Here is a 19134-nt window from a genome sequence, read left to right as displayed (position 1 = left end):
TGGTGTAGTAATATGGGTAAGGTGGAAGGGTGGGGGGGTGAGTGGTGGGGAAGAATAGTACTGAAGCATGGGTATGGTATGAATGATGAAAATGTGGTGTGGTATGGCTGTGAGGCAGCAGAGGAATGGTATGGAGACCGGGTTATAGTATATGGTATGCCTAAGAGGCAATGGGTATGGTATGTTTGTGAGGGGACAGAGACATGGTGTGGCACTTGGAAAGCTAATGGTGTGGAAGCATAGGCATGGTATGATTGTGAGGAGACTAAAGTACGGTATGGTTACCAGCAGACAGAGGTAAGGTACGGAGATGGGTATGGTATGGCTGTGAGGAGACAGAGGTATGGTATGACACTATGATATGACACAGGCAGCACTTCCCCCTTCACCACCTGCTGCCTGGTCCACCTCCACAGTCATGAGGTCAATATCGGAGCCTTGGGAGGACGTTTCTTCCACAAGAGTCTCACCAGCGGGAGGGACAGGGCAGGGAAGAAGAGGCACCCTGCTTGTAGGTATGGATTGCTGCTGCTGTTGTTGCTGCTGCTGCTGCTGCTGGTGTTGTTGCTGTTGCTGTTGCTGCTGTTGTTGTGGTTGCTGCTGCTGCTGCTGCTGTTGCTGCTGCTGCTGTGGAGGTCCCTGCTGAGGAGCTTGGGAAGGTTGCTGTGTTTGTACCTGCTGTTGCTGTGGCTGTGTGGTCTGTACAATGGTCCTGCCAGCAGTGTCACAATTGGCCGGGGTGTCGGAGTCGCGACTTGTGGAAGGAGGGCGGGAGGAAGGGGGGCTCGGGGTGCGCGAGGCAGCCCGTGTACTGGCCAGGCGCTCCAACACTTTCACCTGGCCCATGATGGCATTCAGGAAACTCTGGTACCCCAAGCTGAAATACAAAGACTCGGTCATAAGTTCCCAGTACCCCACAACACAATGTACAGTGATGATCATAATCTCTGTACTCCAAGCTGAAAAATTCAGTCATAGTCATAAGTTCCTGGTACCCTAAGATACAATGCACAGTCATGGTCATAAGCTCAAGTACCCAAAGCTGCAATAAACAGCCCATGTCATATGTTCTCCTGATATAGCACTGCATGTACTGTCCTTCACATTCAAGGCCAATCGATTGTTTCCTTCTGGGCACATTATATCAGAGTCAGCTATGGTGAGGGGAAAGATACAATCCCTCTTGGCTGCAAAAGTTAACCACTAAAGGACAGTGAGAAGCAGAGGTGGTGGTATATTAAGTAAAGTTGTGTCCCTGAGTGCATGTATTATGCTCACCACAACCCTTTATCAATACAGCACCTACAAAATTAAGTAGAGTAAAACAATACAGGCATACAAAATGGCACATTCAAAATTTGTGTGTGCAGCAGCAGAAATATTACTGTAACTTGTACACAGTAAATCGATGATATCATCTATACACACATTAATAATGGATCATGTTCATGGTACGATAAGCACATTACTTACAATACTAGCTTTCTATCAAATCATTAAATCTTTTGGGAATATATTTTATACACTGATGTCAGTTATATGATGATGGCAAAGTTTTCCTTCCAAAAGGACAAGCCATATGTGAACTTGGCTATAACTCCGTGATTTTCCAGAGAAGATACTTCTAGTTACAAAAACACATTGTCACCCCCTCATCCCATACAGTAATATAATCAGTCTACTTTAACTAAACCAAAGACTGAGGTCTCTCCATCTTGAATGCCAAGCTGTAAAAAGAGATCAACAAAATACGGTGGTCATAATGAAATGGTTTGGAATGGACATATTGCTGTAATGTTGCCTTATTCTGCCACTGACCTGTAACAAGAGATTAACAATAAAATATGGGATGAGTTATAAAGAAGAGGTGTGGAAAGAATGTACAGCTGTAACACTATCTTATTCTGACACTGACTAGTAATATTATGTCAACACTCAAATATGGTGCTAGTAAAGAAGTCTGGTGTTTCTGGGAAGTCATACCACAATACTGTTTATTTTGCCACTGAACTTCATGATATAAACTGTTCAGGACAAAAATCTCTAATAAATCTGACAAGGATGAACCATAACATAAAATACTGCAGTGATGACTATCCCCTTCTTACTCTAGCCAGATCTAAAACTGTTATCTCTCTATCCTGAATACTGTGGTTTTAGAAGGAAATTAGCACTAAAACATGATACTAGTCACAAAGAAGATCTATGAAAAGGATAAAGAGTCATAGTACAGTGTTAGCCTGCCAGACCTATGTGAAATAAGCTGTGAGAGAACAAAACTCTGGGCCAAGTTTATGTAAAATGACTATAGTGACTGAAGCACTTGCCAATATATGAAATTTTGCCATCTGCTCCTAATTAACTATCTCAAGCATACCATTCAGTGTTGGTGAAGTGTGAGAGGTCCTGGAGGCCACGTGTGAGACTGTGAATAACTCGGGCGGGGACATCCGGGGCACGAGCAAGTGTGACCACCCGTAACACTGCCAAGGCATCACGCAGCACCACAGCCACCACCACACTCCACTCTAAACACCCGGCTTCTAGCACAACCTTCACAACCATCACAATAATACTAGTGTCACTAACTGTTCCCTTCAAAGCTTATAATAGGCTTATCTAATTTAATCACAATATAATCAATTTGTTACTACTACTACTACTACTACTTCTACCACAGTTATATCTGGAAAAAGGATATGACAAAGTAGACAGAGAAGGACTGTGGAGGGTTTTGTGCACGTAAGGTGTAGATGGTATGCTGCTAGGTTCCATCAAGAGTTTTTATGATGGTAGTGTGGCATGTGTAAGGATAAATGGGCATCTAAGTGAATGGTTCATGATCGGTGTGGGCATGCAACAAGGTTGTGATGTCCCCATGGTTGTTCAATATATACAGTATATGAACTGGGTGATGAGAGAAGTAAAAACACAGGGAATTAAGAAAGGGATGGGACTGGCAGTGAATGGTGATGGAAGGAATATCTCAAATTTGTTGTATGCTGATGATGCAGTACTGCTTGCAAATACTGGACAAGAGCTTGGTAGAGTAGTGCAGTGTTTTGCTGATGTCTGTGAGCATTGTACCTTGAAAGTAAATGTAGAAAACAGTAAAGTGATGGTAACTGAGAGAGAAAGTGACTCCCAATGTGATGTTTTAGTGAATGGAGAGAGACTGGAATTGCTGAGAGAGTTCAAATACCTGGGTATAGTGATAGGAAAGAGAGGAAAATAAGCAAAAGAAGTGGAAGGTAGAGTGACACTAGGAAGGCAGCTGGTGCTATGAAGGCCTTGATAAGAAACAGAGGCTTGAGTGTCGCAGCTGCACGAGGCTTCCATGAAGGAGTGTTAGTGTCAACTTTAACATATCGATGTGAGACTATGGTGTGGCATGAAAATGAAAAGTCAAATGTAGTGCTGCTCTCAGGTGTTTGCTCTTTCCTCTCCTCCATCCTTCTTTCCTTCCATCCTCTTCTGTCTTTCTTTCCTTCATTCTTTCCTTATCCTTCTGCCTACAGGTGACTTTATACTCCCTCTTCTGTCTGTCTTTCCTACATTCTTTCCTCTTCCTTCTGCCTGTGGGTGACTCTACACTGAGTGACAAGCCAAATGGTTTCCTGTACACCAGGAGACGATTTACTATGCTGGGTGGTAACCATATAACCAAATTATGGCACCTGGTGATTTAGTGGGTAATTGAGGTGCTCCAACCGGACTGGACCGGTGAAGGTTCATATCCAAGGGGTGGTTGGGGTTTATTGCTCACGTAATGCCACTCAGGGATGAATGTGGCTGGTCACACTCATCTTAAATGTCAGGACCAATCCGCTTAGCCCCAGGCTCCAAATGCTCCTCATGTGGCAACGTAGGATTGGATGATGGATGGATGGATGGAAGAGTGATAGCAGTGGAGATGAGACTGCTGAGGAATGTATGTGGACCACAGAGAGTGGATAGGATACGAAATAGTGTGATTCATGAAAGATGCGGAGTGAGTCTGTGGACACCAGAATCGAAGACAGTGTACTGAGATGGTATGGTCATGTGGAGGGAATGGATGACAAAAGTGGTGAAAAAGGTATATCTGAGAAAATCTGAAGTGGAGAAGAGGTGACGTATGCCATGGAGAAGGTGGAGGGATATGGTAGACCAATGTGTAAGGAAGAGAGGTATGAAAATCGGTGAGGCTAGGGGAATGACAAAGAGATCGTGCTGGGTGGATGAATGTTGTAAGATGAAGTGCACGATCAGGGAATTGGCACCCCTTTTTAACGTGACAGCGTTCGCACTGACTCTATTGGATACGTTTATGTGAAGCTACAGAATGTGGTGAAAGTGTCTGGTGTATCAGATGAAGCCAAGATTCTGGGGGCTTGAAAATGATGAGTGAATGGAAGCGTGGCCCATTGGAGTGGGCAAACCTGGGTCCTGCCCTAGGGTGGGAAAGGAGGTCCGGATGATGATGATGATGATGATGATGATGGTATATATATACAACATAAACTGCTAAAACACGTCTGCACCATCCCTGAATGACATACCTGGAGCAAATATCGGAGCTGGACCTCAGCATGGGGTGGTGGTCGTGGTGTAGGTTGGGGTGGAGGGTCAGGAGGACGGGACAGCAGATCACGTGTGGGGTCATTGGTGGTGTCATCTTTCCAGTCACCACAGATGCTAGAGGTGTCATCACCATACACAGTGCCTTCCTCACTCATTACGCTCATCGTATCTCCTGCACACATACAATTAGTAGATCAGATTGAGATGGATTAGCTTGAGTAAAGTCAGGTTGGCTTTGCTTAGATTAAAACACTGAGCCCAAGGACCTCTTTTCCTCCTTGCTCATTATATCTCCTGCACACTCACATCATTAGCAGATTGGAACAAGTGCTCGTGGGGCCTTTGGGCCCCTTGCACTTGCTCCTGCAGAGGGCTCTCGTGCTTTGCACTCGTTTCCTTGTGCTTCTCACTCGTTTCCTTGCGCTTCACACGTGCGCTCCGATCGTTTCAGGTATTCCAAGTCACGTTTATGTGCTGTTCTAGTCTAATACTGTCACTATCGGCCGTCAAGGCAACATCGAAGGGCCCATGATGGTCCGTTTATGTGCTGTTCTAGTCTAACTTTGTCACATGGATTTTTTGAAGCTAACCAATTGATCGAATTATTTGCAGCTTTGGGAATGGAACCCAAGTTGTCCGAACGCAAGTCCGAAATGCAGACACAGACACACGGCTATTGCTACAGTATATTTTAGTTGTATCTATGGGCAAAAAATTCTACGGAGATCCTATGCCGGGCACTGGGAGTGGCATTTTTTGGTCAAAATGTGATCGCTCATTAAATATAGTAAAAGTTTTTCAATCGTGATGGGACCAAGTTTTTTCACATCAGCGATTTTTTGGTGATTTTTTTTTTCCAATTTTGGTGCGATTTGAATGTGTAGTTTCGGCTGCCCAAAATACACACACACACACACACACACACACACACACACACACACACACACACACACACACACACACACTGCTAGTGATATAGTATAATAGATAAGTAGATTAGGTTAGGCAGAGGCATGTTGGTTTTGATTAGATAGAGTTATCTCTTTCAGCCCTGGGATGTCTTTTCAATTTTATTCTTACCATCATCCAACAATTTTATTTAGCTCAGGATGGGCTTTTTGTACTGAAGCGGTTAGCTACAGACTCAATAAAACCCTTTATTACAAAAGGCCTTTCCTACATTGAATAAAATCATCCAGCAGCAGCAAAAGTAATTCTTAAAAGACAGTACCTAGATTCCAGGTGCTAAGCTAGATTAGGTTAGATTAGCTTTGGCTGTATTGAGTTTGGTAAGGTCAGCTTAGGTTTCAGAAACTTAGGTCAGGTAAAGCTATGTTTTACTAGGTTATGTTAGCTAAATATGGGTATGGATAAGTAAATTTCCTACTACAATATCTCACTGAAATACAGTTCACAATTATTCCCTATATTATATGCCACAGTCTACCTATAGCCAGATGCCATAATACCAAAAGGGGCTGTCATAAAACACAAACAAACTGTTTTCATGTCATTCTGCCCTCTGCCTAGGTCCTTCAGCCTATGCAAAAACTAATACAGCACAATGATCTCTGCAGCTGTCTGAATACCAATACACTGAGACTAACCGGCCCGTGGAGCATGTGGAAGGAGAAGAGCTTGTCGAGGAGTGAGATCCGAGGGTGATGGGGTGGTTGGGGAGTGAGGAGCATGTTGAGGAGTGACTGTGGTGTCTCCAGTGGTGGCATGGCTCAGGTACCCACTGTCACCTATCTCACCACCACCCCCTAATGGAGTCACCTGCACATGGCAAAAACAGTCATATGATCTTGATATACTGTATACATACAGGTTTTCATAAACAGCGCTCTACCAGAAACTCACCTGGCAGTATCTTAGGTGTTGTGGCTATGGCTCAGTTTGCTGATGTGGGCAACAGTGTGGCACATGAATTAGGAAATTGGTACATGATGCAGAATCAATACTGAAAACAATGACTGGGTCATCCCCACAACACACAAAAATATGCCAGGCACATTAGAAGAGGGGTAATATATATATGGATCACCCTGTATACTGCCTAAAGACAGTTGGAAGAACAGACTAGGAACTACTACCTATTCATGCTAAGATTAGCCATGCAACAGCCTGACAAAAAAGATCACACTAATTACATTTCTTGTATCATCTGAATTTAAACTTTCTGTTGCAGTTGGTTTCATGCACTGAAGTTATTTTATTCTGGCTAGTTCCAGATTCTTTTCTACTGAAAGCTATCCTAACAGTCATCATAATGATCATCTCTGACACCTTGCTACTTCCTGAGAAACCCTGAAAAGGGGAGGCCTTAATTGAACTGCCTCCAGGCTACTTTATTCTCACATATATTCTCTCATACTCTCAACCACGATTCCTCCTCTTCTTTCTCTTTCAATCAGCAGTCAAAGATTTTAAAATATATCTTGTATAACCCTCTCCTTCAAGTTGGTACAACTAACACTTGTAAGTAAGGATTAACACAAGACTGTTCATTTGAGGGTAATCTTAGCAGTCACTAGAGAATTAGAGGGGATCAGCCTGGTGATGTGTAATAATATGGCAGAGCTAGTAAGGAATGCTAACCTTGGGCACACTTATAGAGAGTCCGTGCATCCTTTCCTCCACCAGGACTGACCGTACTGACGACACTGCAAGAAATTATATTTAAATGAATATATATATATATATATATATCATCATCATCATCATCATCCAATCCTACATTGCCCCATGAAGAGCGTAGGAGCCCGGGGCTAGGCAATTGGTCCCAACATTTAAGATGAGAGTGACCAGCCTCACTCATCCCTGAGTGGCATTACATGAGCAATGAACCCCAACCACCCCTTGGATGTAAACCTTCGCCGGCTCAATCCGACGGGAGCACAATAATTACCCATTAAACCACCAGGTGCCAAAATTTGGTTATATGGTTACCACCCAGCATAGTACATAGTTTCCTGGTGTACAGGAAATCATTTGGCTTGTCACTCAATGTAGAGTCACCCACAGGCAGAAGGGAGAGGAAAGAATGAAGGAAAGAAAGATAGAAGAGGGAGTGTAAAGTTACCCGTAGGCAGAAGGACAAGGAAAGAATGAAGGAAAGGAAGACAGAAGAGGATGGAAGGAAAGAAGGATGGAGGAGAGGAAAGGGCAGACACCTGACAACAGCATTACATCGAGTGAGTGGATGGTGAGCGCCCCCACCTACCACGAATTTATATATATAAACAGTACTGTATATATATATATATATATATATATATATATATATATATATATCTATATCAACATTAGCCATACACAGGTCACAACTAGTGGCTGCTGTACAAAAGATGTCTTTTCATTTCATAAATACGTAGCGAGTACTTGAGATAAAGCACCAAAAGGAGTATACACTGTAAAGTATGAGTGAATGAAACTGAGACAGTTAACTGAGTCATCTCATCAATTAGAACATAAAATAACTGACGTATTGTCAACACTAACCCTGAGTGCATATATGAGTACTGTATAATATGAGGTGCTCCGAGCCAGAGGGGCGACCATGCATTTTGCTTATTTTCGGTAATTAGTTGTTAAACTCTGACATGGCTAATTATAGTGGTAAAATTATACTTATATGCAATTTACTGTTTAGCTTGAAAGTGCTAGCCAAGACGATTAAAATGGTGGTAAACATGACATGTTTAAAGTATATTACAGTTTAGTAATTAGATGTCAAAGCAAATAAGCAAAATGCATGGTCGCCCCTCTGGCTCAGAGCGCCTCATATGATGGGCTAGGAAAGCACTAATGCTTTTTCCCTGAAACAGGAATGTATGCATGTTGTAGAGGGCAATCAGGTACTTCAGCATCATCTCATCTAATACTGTTGACATTCAACTGTGTTACCATATAACCCACATAAACATCACAATGTAAACCTCGTTTCATTTGTTTATAATGATATCACAGTTTGGGTAATAACCAGTAACGTGCGCTTTGTGAGCGCTTGACAAGCATGCGAGTGTTTGTACATGAGCTTATCATTATAATTTTATCTTGGTGTAAACTTTCAACATTTCTGGTGAGATAGTTCAGCAAAAGCAGAAGAATAATTGAGCTAAAATATTTACTTTTTCACGTCTTCTCTCTTTCATGTTTTTTCTCTGGATGTGCATATGGTGAGGCGCCGTAGCATTTATCATATGTGCAATGTTCAACTCTCTGCTCACGACTTGCAGTCTCAACAAAGTGCATTGGTAAACACTTGGCTACTGATCGAATGAAATAACCCAGAAACGGGGCGATTACCCTTGCTGATTTCACCCCCTAAAAAAAAAAAAAAAAAAAAAAAAAAAAAAAATCATGTAAAATTATCATCATAATATCCGAATCCAATATTTAACTGTTAACATTCATGCAAGAAAACATAGTATTACAACAGGAAATCTTTTTAATTCGATTTCATAGTAGAGCATGTCAACTGATGCCCATGGTACATTCCCTTGGAAATCTGGGATTCCAAGGGGTTTCTTTGGTCTCATGAGTAAATATTTGGCTAAAAACAAAATTTATTGAATGTATCTACTACCTCTGTGGTAGTGTTGCTTTGGGTGCCTACACTTTCCTCTCTTCCTTCCTTCCCTCCTCTTCAGTCTTTCTTTCCTTCATTCTTTCCTCTTCCTTCTGCCTATGGTGACTTTACTCTCTCTTCCATCATTCTTTCCTTCATTCTTTCCTCACCTTCTGCCTATGGGTGATTCTACACTGAATGACAGGCCAAATGGTTTCCTGTACACCAAGAAACCATTTACTATGTTGGATGGTAACCATAAAACCAAATTATGGCGCCTGGTGGTTTAGTGGGCAATTATGGCACTTCAGTTGGATTGAGCCTGTGCAGGTTTCTATCTATGGGGTGGTTGGGGTTTATTGCTCATGTAATGCCACCCAGGAATGAGTGAGGCTGGTCACTCTCACCTTAAATATCAGGGCCAGCTTGCCTAGCCCTGGGCTCCTACGCTCCTCATGGGGAAACACAGGATTAGATGATGATGATGATGATGTTTTAGTGCAACCTCTCCACATCCATTCCACAAGGGTGAGCAATATTCCAGCTGGAAGTGCACATGACTCTCATAAACTACAGCTAACTCCTCGTCCGTGAAGAAGCTATGAACTCTGTACAATAATCTAAATTTCTTTGAGGTGGTTTTAGCAAGGGATCTGACATGAGAGGTCCAGGGTATTAGTAAGTGAAACACCAAGAATTTCAATACTTTTGGAGATAAGAATGTCAGTAGCATTGAACGTAATACGGCAATATCTGTCTATTAGTCAACTGTATATATTTGGTTTCACTAACATTAAATGAGACAAGGTTATTTTGTCCACATTCAATGATACTAGATAAGTCTTGATTAATGGAGATGGCTGTACTGAGTTGTGAGTTACAGATATTAAACTCTGTGAATGGGTGTTTAAGTGTGAATGAACTGTGAAGTGTTAAGTCATCTGCATATGAATGGATGGGATTGTGGATGACAGATAAGAGATCATTAATATAAACTAGGAACAGGGTTTGTCCTAGATAAGTCTTGATTTATGAAGATGACTGTACTGAGTTGTGAGTTACAGATATTAAACTTTGTGAATGGGTGTTTAAGTGTGAATGAATTGTGAAGTGTTAAGTCATCTGCATATGAATGGATGGGATTGTGGGTGACAGATAAGAGATCAATAATATAAACTAGGAACAGAGTTCGAGCCAGAACCAATCCTTGTGGCACACCGGCGTTAACTGAGTGGAAAATGGAATATGCAACAAGAGGATGAGAAAAAGGCAGAGTATAAGAGAGAAGTGGAGGAACGATTGAGCAAATAAGAATTGGAGCAGATGGGGGACGTGGAAGGTGTGTGCAGGACATCTACAGAAGAAATATGTGCAGCATGTGATGTGGTGTGTGAGATGAAGAGGAGACGGAGGGGTGTGCAAGGAACAGCATGGTGGAATGAAGAGGTGAGACAGGCTGTGGCACAAAACAAGAAAGCATACAATGAATGGATGAGAAATAGGGGCGTGAAAGAAGTTGAGAGGCGGAAGAGAAAGTTATATGTAGAAAGAAAGAGAGAGGTGAAAAGATTAGTAAGAGAGAGTAAGAAGAGAGCAAATGAGGAATTTGGAAGGAACTTGAGTGTAAAGTGGAGGGACTGTAAGAAAATGTTCTGGAAAGAGGTGAAAAGAGTAAGACAGGGTGGAAGTGAAGTTAGCAGGGAAGTGAAAGATAAAAATGGTAGATTACTAGTAGAGAAGGGAGAAAAAGTTAGCAGATGGAGAGAACACTTTAAGGAATTGTTGAACATAGAGGATGGAAGTAATGCGAGTATAAGTGGCTTGGGAATGGCTGGGAGAAGGAGGGAGGTGAGAAGACAGGAAGAAATCAGTAGGAAAGAAGTTGTGGAAGCAATGAAGAAAGCTAAATTGGGGAAAGCCCCAGTAATTGATGGAGTGTGTGGTGAAATGCTGAAGTATGGGGGAGAGATTGTAGTAGAATGGATGTGGAAAATGTGCAGATTGGCCTGGGAGGAAGGTAGAGTCCCGGAGGATTGGAAGTCAGGTATAATTATTCCCTTGTACAAAGAAAATGGGGAAAAAGAAGTGTGTGGTAATCATAGGGGCATCTGTCTTCTTAGTATAATAGGAAAAGTGTATGGTAGGATACTTATTGACAGAGTTAGAGAAAGAACAAAGGAATTAGTTGGAGAAGAACAGGGAGGCTTTAGGAAGGGAAGAGGTTGTGTAGATCAGATATTCATTCTTAGATCTTTAGTGGAAAAGTTTCTAGAGACGGGAAAGAAGTTGTATGCGGCTTTCGTGGATTTGGAGAAAGCATATGACAGGGTGGATAGACAAGAATTGTGGAAAGTATTAAGAATATATGGAGTAGATGGGAAGTTGTTGAATGCTGTGAAGAGTATGTATGATGGTGCTACGGCTGCAGTGTGTGTGGATGGTGAACTGAGTGAATTTTTCTCTTTGAAGGTTGGGTTGAAACAGGGATGTGTCAAGTCTCCATGGTTGTTCAATCTGTACATGGATAGGGTAATAATAGAGGTACAAGGTAGGGTATTGGATGTTGGAGTGGCCCTGGTGAGAAAGGGTAGTGTTTGGAAACTCCCTGTACTGTTGTTTGCGGATGATACTGTGTTGTTGAGTGAAGACGAAGGAAAGCTGCAAGGCTTGGTGGATGAGTTTGGGAGTGTGTGTAAGAAACGAAATCTAAAGGTGAATGTGGGGAAGAGTAAAGTGATGGTCTTTGAGAGAAGCGAAGTCAGTGAACGTACAGCGAGGTTGGATGGTGAGGAACTGGAAAATGTGAGGACGTTTAAGTACTTGGGTAGTGTGATGAGTAAGGATGGAGGTTTGGAGGGTGAAGTGCTTGAAAGAGTACAGCAGGGAAGAAAGGTTGCTGGTTCCTTGAAAGCAGTGATAAGAAGCAAGGAAGTGAGCATGGAAGTGAAAAAGTTACTACATGACAGTATTGTGATACCAACTCTAATGTATGGAAGTGAAGTTTGGACACTGCTGGAAGGACACAAGTCAAGAGTGAGAGTAGTGGAAATGAGTTATTTAAGAGGAGCCTGTGGAGTCACATGGAGAGACAGGCTGACAAATGAGGATATAGAGGGGCGTTGTGTGTGGATGTGGATGTGATAGGAAGCATTAGAAGGAATACTCTGAGGTGGTTTGGCCATGTGGAGAGGATGGAGGGTGAAAGACTGACGAAGAGAGTGTATGTGAGTGAGGTGGAGGGGGGAAGAGGGAGGGGGAGGCCGAGGATGAGATGGAGGGATGGGGTGGAGAGGTATATGAGAGAGGGGGGTGTGAGTTGGGAGTGGGGCAGGGAAATGGCGGGGGACAGGGTGACATGGAGGCGATTTGTTTGTGGCCACCCCAAGCAGGATTGGGGTGTCTGGCGATAGATAGATAGATACTCTTATCTTTCTGTCGCTGAGATATGAGGAAATCAGAGGACCAAAGATGTTAGTCCATAGCAAGGGAGTTTGGATAGCAGGGAATGGTGCCACACTCTGTCAAAAGCTTTAGAAATATCAAGGGCTACTGCAAGAGTTTCTCAATGTTGGTCAATTGATTGAGGGTTGGTGTGAGTCAGGAGACTGAGTATATCAATGGTGGCTCTTTCGTGGCATAATCCATACTGTCAATCACTAATTATGTTGTTGGATTCAAGATGTTTAACTATGTGCTTATTCATTACAATTTCAAATACTTTACCAAGGTAAGATGTGATAGTTATTGGTCTGTATTCAGAGGGGTCAGAGGAACTTCCTTTTTTCAGAACTAGGTGGATATTGGCTTCTTTCCAAGAATCTGGGAATGAAGAAGTATGCATGCATAGTCTGAAGAATTTACCTAGAACAGAAGCAAGTTCTGGAGAGGATAGTATGTTTGTGTGTGTGTGTGTGTGTGTGTGTATACTGTATACATACCTACATATATATATACTGTATATATATACAATAGTCCCTCATTTATCCGGACGCTCAGTATCCAGACGTGTTCGTTATCTGGATGCTGGACCTTGGCTCTATCAAACCATCATCCAAATTTACTTGCTATCATCCGAATGTAAAAGTCCCCGAGAACCACAGCCGGCCAGCCGACATATTCAAACATTCAGTATCGTGGCTGTTGGGCTTGAGCCGTGAGTGGAAAGTAGTCCGTAACCCACTACCTAAGCTAAAATGTCTATCCGCCCCTGTACTGAATGGTCAAAGCCACGCAGTCGTCCGATCACTCCCAACAAACCTCCAGCAACTGAGTAATACGACTGTAACCCACAAGCGGTGTCAAAACATCCGTATGCATCCCCACCAAATGTCCAATGCTGCACAGCCACCGGGCTAAGTCTTTCCGAACCACCATCACCATCGAACACATACCACAAGCCACAAGTGCTTGTTTAGGTGACAGCAGCCGTCCACCTCTCTACTGAACGTCAAAAGTTCCCCAGCCACTGTGAGTTGTGTTTCCGCATGGCCACTCGGTGTCTAACAGACCACAAGCCACGAGTAAATGTAAGGCAAAAGAGCCCATCCGCCTGTTGACAGAAATGGGAGAATCTTGTCCACAGCCTCGCTTCTCCACCCCCCCCCCCCGGTCCCTCCTCCATACCCTCCCGGCTCCCCTGTCCCTCCTCCATACTCTCCCGCCTCCCCCTTCCCTCCCAACCCTCCTCCATGGTGATAACACTGACTCGTGAGTTTTCAAAGTTTTTTGTGATTTACTTGATTACTATAGGTCATATCAAAATTCCAAAAAATCCATGGGAAAGCTCATGAAATTCTGCAACTAGACATATGCTTAACTCTTGGAAGGTGCCAGCAAAATTTTGCACTAGGATGGTGGGAATGTATATGAAGGTAAGTTTTACTCCTGAACATCTTATTCTCACTACGTTTCTGTACTTTTATTTATCAGTTTTATAGGGTTTTATTAGCTTTTCTTATAGTATAAACACAAGCAACGATGATGGTATACCATGTATACCATTAAAACTAATTTCCTGTGGCATATTTGGCTGTGGATTTTTGGGGGAGACCCAGGGAGCAATCACTCGTCACAAATAACTGATTTTCAAACCGTCTTCAGGTTTTTTGTGGAATTTTGTTGGTTATGCATTGTTTTCTTGATGTTTAGCATTAATATGGACAATCCTACGTGTGTTCTGATGTCTCAATATGGCAGAATGACCGGAAAACAGTGCCAAAATTAGGAGGGGTACTGTATATACAGTAGTTTATAGGTTGAGTATTTTTTTGGCTTGCAATGTATATTTTTTCATGGTTTTCTAGGTGTTTAGTATTACTTTCGATATCCTATGTGTGTTTTGATGTCTAAATATGGAAGACTGACCTGAAAACAGTGCCAAAATTAGGAGGGGTACTGTATAGGTGTATAGGTAGGGTGTTTTTTGGTCTTCATTTTTTTTTCATGATTTTCTTTGTGTTGAAAATTATTTTGGATAACCCTATGTATCTTTTGATCTCAAAATATGGTAGAATGACCAGAAAACACTGCTAAAATAAGGAAAGGTACTGTACATACAGTAGTGTATAGGTGGGGTGTTTTGGGTTTTCAGTGTTTTTTCTGCATGGTTTTCTTGGTGTTTAGCATTACTCTGGATATTCCTTTGTGTGTTTTGATGTCTAAATATGCCTGAATGACCAGAAAACACCGCCATATCAAGCACAGGTACTGTACAAATAGGTTACGTATAGGTTGGAGGTTGGGTATTTGTAGGGTCTGGGTATGATAGGGAAATAGTGTTTATTATTTGGATGTTGCCACTACCAGGACATGCCTTTGGCTCTATTATGTCCGGATAAATGAGGGAATACTGTATATACTCCAACAAAGGGCTCCACAGTAGGATTCTCTTGGTAAAAACTTACTTGTACAGTACTGTGTTTTAATGAGCCACACTCCACTGGCATCACTTTGATTTCACAGAGATTATAACAAGAATGATTAATATAGCATACCTGAGTATCTTCGAATATGTGATGTTGGGACGGAGGGATATGGCCATGAGAAGTCACGGTGTATCTGCTTGAGAGAAGCTACAAAGTCATCAACCCGCGCAGCCCGGCACCGCTCCCGTCGCAGCCACGACACCAGTGGGAAGTCCAAGTGTGCCGCCATTGTGCCCAGGTCACGTAACCGGCACCCGACTAGCAGCTTCTATTCCAAAGAGGCAAACAATTAACCATTACTACATGTTTAAAAATAAAGGTCTCTAAAATTTTCCTTACTCAATCCTGAAAAAAGCATTTCTTTACCATTTCAAGTCAATGAAATGATGTCACTTGCATACAACTCAACCCTAATTCACTCATATCCAATGGCATGTGTTCACAGTTCTTTTTGTTATTCTCAGAAGCCGTTATTCAATTTCAGGGAGAGATTTCTCAAACTGAATGGGTTAACCCAAGCTGGGCTGATTCTTTGTAAGGTACCAGTAATTTATCTCCCCTTAGTCACTGTATTATACCCCATGTCATTTGTACCCCATATGAGGCTTGCAGCTTGGTGAGTGCAAGCCTTCAATGTACCTCAAATGAGGTCTGAAGATCAGCAAGTGCTAATTAAGGCTATACCTAACTCTTCCTCTCCCACCTCCTTCTAGGTAGTATAGTACAGTCTATGGATAGTACCACTGACCCTGAGAGGTACTACCAGGAAAATGAAATGTGGCAACAAGTTTGGTAATTATCCACACAATCATCACTCTTTGGCAGGAAACATTCAACCAAAAGTACAGTCACTTGGTGATCTTTATTCTGAGTGATTGTATACAGGGTGTGAGTTCAGGATGAGATTCTAACACTGTTACAAATCTTATTATGAATCTCAGATTTCTTTTTTTCCTAACAGTTTACAGAAACTGCTGGGAAGTAAGCAGCTGGTTTTGGCACTTGGCTCAGCTTCTATTCCACAGAAAACATCATGACTGTACCATGATCAACCCCAATATGGGAATTCCTTAAAAGGAAACACTGCATCATGTTTATTTATGTAAGGGAGGTGTTGTATGCTGATATCTTGCTACTGACAGTGGAGAATGAGAGGGTGGATGAGGAAAGATTTAGGAAGTGAAGAGATGGAATGGGGTACAACAATCTGAAAGTAAACTTGGATAAAACAAAAGTGATGATATTTTGGGCTGGTGGTAGTACTGTCAATGCAGAGGGAGTGTGGTCATTTGTAGTTTAATGCACGGGTGTGGGAAGTAACAACATCTTGTGCAGTGTCTGTGATAAATGGGTGAATATGAGATGTAGAGGTGGTAGAAGCAGGCTACAAAATAATGCTGAATACATGTGTGTTGTGTGTTGGGGAGAGCATACAGAACCTTTATGACTGAAACAAAACGAATCAATTTTTAAGACCTACAAATTGAAACACCACTCCTAAAGAGAACAAAAGTGTTTGGAGAGGGCATATATCATCATCATCATCATCATCCGGACCTCCTTTCCCACCCAAGGGCAGGGTGAGGAGTAGCAATGTCCAGACAGCCCAAAATTGCCCAATCCAATGGGCTTCCATTCTCTCATCATTCAAGCCCCCGGAATCCTGGCTCTATCAGATACGCCAAAAACATTCACCACGTTCTGTAACTTCACATAATCGTATCCGACAGAGTCAATCCAGATCCTGCTACGTTAAAAAGGGGTGCCAAAAATCCCTGATCATGCACTTCTCCTCACAAAATTCATCCAGCCAGCTCGATCTCCTGTCAGTTCCCTAGCCTCACCGACTTCCAAACCTCTCTTGCTCACACATTCATCAACCATATCTCTCCACCTTCTCCTTGGCCTACCGCGCCTCCTCCCTCCTTCGAATTCGTTCAGATATACCTTCTTCACCCTTCTATTGCTATCCATTCTCTCCACATGACCATACCATCTCAGTACACTCTCTTCAATTCTGGTGTCCATCGACTTCCTCACTCCACATCTTTCACGAATCACATTATTTCGTATCCTATCCACCCTCTATACTCCACATACATTCCTCAGCAGTCCCATCTCCACTGCTCTTACTCTTGACTTTTCATTTTCATGCCACACCATAGTCTCACATCCATATGTTAAAGTTGGCACTAACACTCCTTCATGTAAGCCTCGTGCAGCTGCAACACTGAAGCCTCTGTATCATTGCACCAGCTACTTTTCTTCCTTGTGTCACTCTACTTTCAACTTCTTTTGCACATTTTCCTCTCTTTTCTACCACCGTGCCCAGGTATTTGAACCCTCTCACCACTTACAGTCTCTCTCCATTCACTGTTACATTGCACTGGGAGTCACCTTCTCTCTCAATAACCATCACTTTACTCTTTTCTACATTTACTCTCAAGGAACGACGCTTACAGACATCAGCAAAACTCTGCAATAGCCAACCAAGTTCTTGTCCGGTACTTGCAAGCAGTACTGCACCATCAGCATACAACAAATTTGAGATATTCCATCCATCACCATTCATTACCAATGCCATCCCTCTCTCCAATACTCGTGTTTTCACTTCTCTTATCACCCCATCCATATATACATTGAACAACCACGGGGACATCACACAACCTTGTCGCAAGCCCACACTGATCGTGAACCATTCACTTAGATGCCCATTAACACTGACACATGCTTCACTACCATCATAAAAACTCTTGACGGCACCTAGCAGCTTACCATCTACACCGTACATGCGCAACTCTTTCCAAAATCCTTCTCTGTCCACTTTGTCATATGCTTTTTCCAGATCCATGAATGCCATAAACACCTTATGGTCCTTCTCATAAGCCTTCTCTACTATCTGTCTCACTGCAAATATTTGGTCCACACATCCTCTGCCACTCCTAAAGCCACCCTGTTCATCACTCACTAGGACTTCTGATATCTCTCTTAATTTTTCTATAATAATTCTTCCATATACCTTCCCTACCACACTCAGTAAGCTTATGCCACGATAATTCTTGCACTCACTTCGTTCACCTTTATTTTTGTACAAGGGTACAATCACAGCCATTCTCCACTCTGCAGGCACAGTTTCACTCATCCATGCCTTCTTACATATCTCCAACAAGCACTTCATTCCATTCTCTCCACTACATTTAAGCATCTCTGCATACATCTCATCAACCCAAGCTGCCTTCCCATTTTTCAGCCGCTTCACAGCACTCTTCATCTGTGAGAGTGTCACGTCTCCTGGCACTGCATTCCTTCTCTGCACACCCCCAAAACCAATCATGTTTACAGCTGCTCTGTTCTCTCTATCCCCAGTCATCAGGCTTTCAAAAGATTCTTTCCATCTGGTCCTTACTTCATCTCCATGGGTTAATAATCTACCACCTGCATCCTTCACATCATCCCATTTCTTTCCGCTTTCACTTCCACATTTCCGCACCTCTTTCCAAAATAAATTTCTATTTTCAGAGTAGTTCACATTCATTTTTCTTCCTAGATCCTCATTTACCTCCTTCTTTTTCCTCTTCACTAGTCTCTTTACATGCTTCTTGCTCTCAACATATTCAGTTCTTGTTTCAACTGAACCCCTATCCTGTAACCACTTTAGCCACTTCTTCCTCTTTTCCTCCGCTGCTCTCTTTACCTCCTCATCCCACCATGCCATACCTTTTTTCTTTGTTGTTACTCTTGCCACACCACACACCGCTTTAGCATTCCTAACTAAGCAATCCCTATATGCATGCCACAGTCTGACCAGATCCATTTCATTCTAATTCAGTAATTCTAACTTGTCCTCTACTTTGGTCCTGTATTTATCTGCCATTTCTTTGATCCTCAACTTCTCAACTTTCAGTCTTTCTCCCTGACTGCATATATAAAATATAAAAGACTTTTTGTGGCTGAAATGATTAACATCTCATCCAAGGACACGGTGTACTATAACATGCAGCAATGGAGATATGCATAATCCTCCTTTATTTCACTTCACATATAAATTCAAACTAAATTTATTGATTTTTCTCA

General features: G+C 42.4%; 1 protein-coding gene across 1 annotated transcript in view; it reads right to left on the bottom strand.

The window, feature by feature from the left end:
• Window positions 1-354: 354 nt before the first annotated feature.
• Window positions 355-19134, bottom strand: part of Rich (Guanine nucleotide exchange factor subunit Rich) — an 85146-nt gene continuing 66366 nt past the window's right edge. Inside the window, exons 23-30 of the mRNA XM_080277365.1 lie at window positions 15130-15328; window positions 7165-7229; window positions 6851-6863; window positions 6171-6329; window positions 4542-4735; window positions 2378-2553; window positions 676-877; window positions 355-627 (exon numbers count right to left, since the gene is read on the bottom strand). Coding sequence (XP_080133491.1) covers window positions 355-627; window positions 676-877; window positions 2378-2553; window positions 4542-4735; window positions 6171-6329; window positions 6851-6863; window positions 7165-7229; window positions 15130-15328 — 1281 coding nt within the window. The remainder of the gene's footprint in view (window positions 628-675; window positions 878-2377; window positions 2554-4541; window positions 4736-6170; window positions 6330-6850; window positions 6864-7164; window positions 7230-15129; window positions 15329-19134) is intronic.

Source organism: Coenobita brevimanus, chromosome 69 (assembly GCF_032717465.1).
Source record: "Coenobita brevimanus isolate Jiangsu-jjx chromosome 69, ASM3271746v2, whole genome shotgun sequence".
Lineage (NCBI taxonomy): Eukaryota > Metazoa > Arthropoda > Malacostraca > Decapoda > Coenobitidae > Coenobita > Coenobita brevimanus.
The sequence above is the reverse complement of the archived record's forward strand: the minus strand, read 5'-3'. Positions and strand labels throughout refer to the sequence as shown.